At 40.1% G+C, this 7,043-nt stretch overlaps 1 protein-coding gene across 1 annotated transcript; it reads left to right on the top strand.

Annotated features, from left to right (window-relative positions):
• The first annotated feature begins 1,748 nt into the window (after nucleotides 1–1,748).
• On the top strand, nucleotides 1,749–2,690 carry LOC107558329 (uracil nucleotide/cysteinyl leukotriene receptor-like). Its single transcript, XM_016241981.1, has one exon. It carries the CDS (start codon nucleotides 1,749–1,751, stop codon nucleotides 2,688–2,690), a length of 942 nt encoding a protein of 313 aa, XP_016097467.1.
• The last annotated feature ends 4,353 nt before the right edge of the window (nucleotides 2,691–7,043 follow it).

Raw genomic sequence — 7,043 nt, 5'->3', positions numbered from 1 at the left:
TTGATAAAATTGCTCTCTACTTCACATGTACATACTGTAACATCTCTATTTCAGAGATTGTCTTTAGTTTTGTTAACATATTGTACCAAAGTTTGTTTCTATGCATGCCTATACAAAATTGTAGAAAGAGAGAATGTAATAGAAAGAAAATCATGCTTGCACAGACAGATTTTGTAAATAAATGTCTTCTTTGGTTTTGTATAGCTTTAATTGCAGAAGCAATCTGTGCAAATGAGTGTAGGTATTAAAACAGTAAAGTTCTGCATGCTTGTCGTTCACATGGCCTCCCACACAGGCTGTGGTTTCTCTACTGCAACACTGCAAGCCCTTCTATTAAACATTTTGGCAGATAGTTCAGCTGACTTGTGTTTTTTATCCTATATATTTTCTTCTACACTTGCATAGTAATGACATTCAGTACACGTTGTGAAGTGTATTGCACCAGTCAAAAATTTGGACACGCTTTATTGAATGTATGTAATGTGTGCTGTAGTGAAAAGGTTTCTACACTGAAGAATCTGAAACATAGATTTAATTGATATGATTTGTTGAAAAATATTCAGAAAATTCCTATGCTTCCATCTGTGCTATAGTTTCAATGACTTTAATATTATGTTAAAAAGTGTAGTAATAATACAGAATACATATGCAATAGGCATGTCCAAACTTTTGACCGGTATTGCATAAATGACCAGATTTCTTACTGTTATTTTATAACAATAAACCATAGCCTATAGTGGATTTGCACACAAATATCTATAACATTATTGTGAATTTGAACAATGCCAGATTTGTCTAGTGAATAAAAAGTTATGCAGATGTAATCATCACAGGTAAAGAGACCAGTAGAGGGTGGTGTGTTAATGGGGATGTTGTAGAAGAGCTGATTCATTTTTGTGTGATACCTCCTACATAAAGACAAAGCATATGACTAAAAGAGGAAACACATGAGCACACACAACATTCAGTTGGTCCATAGTCAAAGGAGGCATTCATCAAGTCAATGTCTGAGGAAGACTAAACTTACTTGTAAGTACCCAAATAATAAGAGTGATACTAATGATAGTAGTATTTTTTTACTTTAATGTTTTCTTTGTGACATTAAAAAAATGGTGACATTAATTTTTATTATAATTTTTTTTGTGTGTGAATTTACCATTTACCTTACTGAATATTGTTTGACAAAGTTCAATATATGTTTATATATTTTATAAATATGGAATGCTGCTCTCTTGCTATTTATGCTATTATAATAAAGCAGTATTAATATAAATAGACATTTTAAGTTCAAAAGAATATGATCAAATTGCTAGACAAGTTCTTAGAGAGTGTATGTATGTATGTATGTGTGTGTATATATATATATATATATATATATATATATATAAACATTTATACAATCAGTTTGTCACTTTCTGCATTTCTGGAGAAAATAATATTGCTAAAACCGGTCATAGAGTTTTACGTTTTGATATGATTTATTTAACATTTTTGGAAAATGCCCATGCTTCCATTTGTGTGAATGTACAGCTCCAATGACTTCACGTTTATACTATAATGTGTAGTAATAATACAAAATACAGGTATGTCCAAGTTTTTTTTTTTATAGATCATATATAAGACATAGACATCATGTAAATAGGCATTTCTAGAGAAAATACTACTGCTAAAACCTGACTGTCTGATACTTGTTTTGACTCATGCCATTCTCCAAACAGAAACTCAGTCTCATAGGATAGACCTGCGCTATGTCGAATCACTCTGTGGAGGGGATTTACCTCAGCTCTCATGTAGAGAACATCCTGCTCGCTGCCTTCTACATTGTCATCTTCATCCTCTCAGTCCCGAGCAATGCCCTGGCACTTTGGGTGTTCTGCCACCGCAACACCAACAACACACCTTCCAAAGAGTTTCTGAAGCACCTGGCTATAGCGGACATGTCTTACGTCTTGGTGCTCCCCATGCGAGTGATCTACCACATGTCTGACAGTCACTGGCCTCTTGGGGAAGGGGCTTGTCGCGTGGTTGGTTTCCTATTCTTCGTCAACCTTTACTGCAGCATGTATTTTATGACTTGCATCAGCGTAGACCGTCTGTTGGCTTGTGTCTTACCACATAAAACTCAGAATCTGAGAAATACCAGGAATGCCAAAGTGGTCTGTGCAGTCCTGTGGGTCATGGTGACTGTTTCCATGTTGCCTGTCCTGTTCTCTAAAAAAGAAGTGACCAGACAAATGCAGAACGTGACAGTGTGTGAACAGCTGTACATAGAGAAATCCTCCAGTCCCACTGGTGCGTTGGTGTCCACTGCTATTGCATTTATGATACCTCTGGTCACCCTGAGTGTTTCTTACATTCTCTTATTTGCCAAAGTAAAACAGTTGACTTTTCAAGAAAGGACGCATGCTCAGCGTAAGGCAATGAGAATGATCGTACTAACAGTGGTTAACTTCTTGATTGCATTTGTGCCCTATCATATCCACCGATTTGTATTTATCCTACAACATGACACACCAAGGTCAGAATCCGAAAGGCAAATGTTGCATTTAGGAAATCGCATCACCTCAGCTTTAACATGCATAAGTGGTGTGTTGGATCCTGTCATGTACTTCTTTCTGGCTAGAAATTATCAAGAAACACTGCTGCTGCTTTGTGGTAGAAACCCTAAAGATGAACAATCAAATACATGATCGGATGAGAAATGCAACTACATCTTCTCAGCTGTTAACTCCCAGACATACTGAAACTCATTATCTGTAAAACAAGGGTTAAAGTGAAAGTAGAAATGGAAAAGCTATGGCTGAATTCATACTGATTCATTCAGAAACTTTTTCATTCTTGACGTGTAGTATGATTCCTTCTACAACATGTGTGAACTCCTATTTCCAGATTATAAGATGACAATATCTCATATGACAGACGTGAATGACAATGACTAGGTCTTTGTGTTTATTTAACTTTTTTCTGTCATCATTTATCAATTAATTTATCATACATAATTTTTGTATATACTTTTAGTTGTTCAAAATATGAACAAATAAAATATTTTCAAAATCTCATATCTTTCAAGGTCACAAACACATTTTACACACCAGCACTCTTAGCAAAAGTTCTTTATTGGCATTGATGGTTCCATGAATAACCTTTAACAGCCATGTAACCTTTTCATTTCACAAAAGTTTTGTGGGGGGAAAAATAATTAAATGTTATTTAAAGAAGAAAAAAAACTGGTTCTTTCAAGAACTGATCACTAAAAAGATTATTTTATGGCATTGCTGTGAACCACCCTTTCTGGAACTTTTATTTTTAAGTGAACATTTGTGAAATGTTTTTGGTTAATGTTTTTGTGATATTTAGCCTACTTGTATTTAACCTACAAGTAAGGTGTATATTAACCACAGACCTTATTTAACTGATTTTTAAATAGGAAATTACACAGGCATCCCATGACCTACAAACTGACTTTACAATGAAAACCGAGACGTAGGGCCTGTCCAAACACCCATACTTGCAGTCTTGGCCACTTGAGAAGAGCACACGCACACAACAGGAAGTAAGTGCGTAAAACTGCGTTCACACTACCAGCGACGTTGTCGCTACATGTTATAACCATCCTTCTCTTTTTAAAAAGGCACAGCTAATGATAATTTTTAAGGGAGGGGCCCACCAACCATATTTAATATAAGCACCTAAAATACTATTCAATCAAATGTCAACCGAGATAAGAAATAAAGTTTGTACCAACCCAGATAGAAGAGTTATACCAGATTATTATTGAAAATTGAGAACGGGCAAATACAACAGCCAAAGAAAAATTAAGCAAATTAAATTACCATACTCATTTAAAGAAGACTTGAAAGTAGTATCAACAAACCAGTAAGCATAAATGCAAACATCATAGAAAACCAAAGTGAATTTTGGAATGAAAAACCTTATATGAACATTGTCCATTTAGAATCCCAACTGTCCTTTGGGGAATGTCCGTTGAACTCAACATAGAGGACGATGACGATGATAATGATGTTGATGATGTCTTGTTCAATGAGCATAAACCAAGAATCTAACCCAATATCCATCCACCAAGTGCTTCCAAAACAAAAAGGCTTTAGTAGTTGAGTAACGAATATTCCCAAAAGATCCACTATAGGTTTCTGTGTAGTAGAGTCACAGTGGAAATGCTCCTCACATCCTCATTGTACATATTAGTAGTAATTAACTACCAATACTAAAGAGTCCTTATGATTGAGCTTACCACACATATCTGGCCTCTACTGCATTGACTACTCGAGGAGAAAAAACATGCTTCCCCTTCCCCAAACAGATCTTCCCTTCCTCTACCCCCTCACCAGGATTTAAGCTAGAGGAGAAAAGCAACTTAGAGTCCCTAAAGGACAGGAGTAGTACTACAACCTACTAAAACCATAGTAACAGAACTATGGACTGTTACAATGTCGCCAGTGGCTGGCAGTTGCCTAGTAACATTTATGAATGACATTCACTGATGATACACTCCATGTTGGGGCAGTCGTGGCTTAATGGTTAAAAAAAGTTTCCAGGTTTGAGTCTCGGTACCGGCAGAGATTGTAGTTGGGCGGAGTGAATGACCAGCACTCTCTCTCACCCTCAATACCACAACTGAGATGAGAGCCTCATCAAACCCCCAACTGCTTCCTGGGTGCCTGACTTCACTCCTGTTGGTTGTTGCTCTTAATTTGCATAAAGTTAAACATATCTCAACTTTAGGTGCATTCACACCATATCGTAATTACAGTGATTATGAGATTCTAACTTGTAAAAAGCATTCACGTCCTCGTAGAACTCGTAATTACAACTTGTGAATTGGGAGTTTTCTGAGAGCTACAACTTTTACCACTACCACCTGACCACCTCAGATTGATTAGGTGCTATGTTTAGGCATTGATAGTGCAACAGTTCTGAGTCCAAGGGTGTGAACAGCTCCAAGTAGAACGTCACGTGTTGTCATCTCGAAATCACAGTAATTACGACATGGTGTGAATACAGCATTTCTTGCATCACTGGACATGCCTACATCCTGTCGCCATCGGTCACTGACTGTCGCCGGAAATCGCCAGCTCTTTATTGAAATGAATGGGATTGTGTTGCATTGTCGCTGCGTGAATTAACTAACAGGGTAACAAGAGGGTGGGGCAACAATTGACAGTTGAATGCATGGCAAACACATGATGAACTAATACAAATGCCACACACCAAAGCATGTGAGCGGACAAACAAGACAGCCATGCGCTCCAGACGAACAGCGGTACAAACACAAACACAAGGGTTCAGACACAATAGGGTTCAGAGGGGAAGAAAAAACAGGTTTAACTCGAGAGACATGGAAGACTGGGTGCACACGACTGAGAGCAGGCGGGAGTCTGAGCAGCACCGCTGCCGGACTCAGGACCTTAGAGATACGGTATGGTCCTATGAACCTGGGTGCTAACTTGCGTGGTGGCACCTTAAGAGGCAGGTCCTTAGTAGACAGCCATACCCTCTGCCCACAGACATACTTGGACGCCAGAGTCCAACGACAGTCTGCGGCCATTTTGGCACATCTCCCTGCCTGAAGCAGGACCTCTCTAGCTCTTTTCCAGGTTCTCAAATAACACTGGACAAAGGCCTGGGCAGAGGGGACAGTGGCTTCAGATTCCTGTGAAGAAAACAGAGAAGGCTGATAACCAAGTGAACACTGAAAAGGGGACATACCAGTAGATGCCACAGGAAGTGTATTGTGTGCATATTCTGCCCAGGTGAGCTGCTGGCTCCAGGAGGCGGGATTATGTGATGCCAGACAGCAAAGCATGTGCTCCAAATCTTGGTTAGCCCGCTCGGACTGCCCATTGATCTGCGGATGGAATCCTGAAGTCAGACTTGCAGTAGCCCCAATCAGACGACAGAATTCCCTTCAAAAGTGGCAAACGAACTAGGGGCCCCCTGTCAGAGACTACGTCCGTCGGAAGACCATGAATCCTAAAGACGTGATCGACCACCACCAGTGCAGTTTCTTTCGCAGTGGGCAATTTGGGAAGGGGTATAAAGTGTACCGGCTTGGAAAAATGGTCAACCACCATCAATATAGCAGTGTTGCCTTTAGAGAGAGGGAGGCCAGTAACAAAATCAAGGGAAATGTGAGACCAGGGGCGGGAGGGAACGGGCAAAGATTGCAGCAGACCAGCGGGAGGCTTATTAGAAGACTTAATCTTGGCGCAAATCAAGCAGGCCGCCACAAACTGTCTGGCATCTTGGTCCATGGTGGGCCACCAAAAACGCTGACGGACAGAAGCCAATGTTCTCTGCACTCCTGGATGGCAGACCAGCCTCGACAAGTGACTCCACTTCAAGACAGCTGCACACAACGGCTCAGGAACAAACAACAGACCATCAGGGCACTGCACAGGAACCGACACCCCTCGCAAAGCCTCCCTGACCCATCGCTCGATCCCCCAGCCACCACAACATCCCCAGGCACAATTCTGGAACTTTTCTTCTTAAGTGAACATTTGTGAAATGTTTTTGGTTAATGTTTTTGTGATATTTAGCCTACTTGTATTTAACCTACAAGTAAGGTGTATATTAACCACAGACCTTATTTAACTGATTTTTAAATAGGAAATTACACAGGCATCCCATGACCTACAAACTGACTTTACAATGAAAACCGAGATGTAGGGCCTGTCCAAACACCCATACTTGCAGTCTTGGCCACTTGAGAAGAGCTCACGCTAGTGATGCGCGGATGGCAGTTATATCCACGGGCGCTGCGGATAATCCGCGGATCGGGTGGGTAGGGTAATAAAAAAATGCATTCTGATTATTTGCGGGTGGGTCGCGGGTGGACATTAACATTAAAAGTTATTCAACAAAACATTTAGTCAAGAGCAGTAAGTTTTGTTGTTTGATTAACATTAATAAAAGACGGCACAGCTTTATTAGGCTGCTGTCACGAGACCCATGGGCGTAGATTACGCGGGGGACGCAGGGGACGTGTCCCCCCCCCACTTTTAATATCACGCACATTTGTC

This window comes from Sinocyclocheilus grahami, unplaced genomic scaffold, assembly GCF_001515645.1.
Source record: "Sinocyclocheilus grahami isolate Dianchi unplaced genomic scaffold, SAMN03320097.WGS_v1.1 scaffold641.1, whole genome shotgun sequence".
Classification (NCBI taxonomy): Eukaryota; Metazoa; Chordata; class Actinopteri; order Cypriniformes; family Cyprinidae; genus Sinocyclocheilus; species Sinocyclocheilus grahami.
This window is presented reverse-complemented; position numbering and strand designations above follow the sequence as displayed.

Bases quoted from the DNA above. Each gene is read 5' to 3' on its own strand.
- LOC107558329 (XM_016241981.1), top strand. From the start codon at position 1,749: ATGTCGAATCACTCTGTGGAGGGGATTTACCTCAGCTCTCATGTAGAG.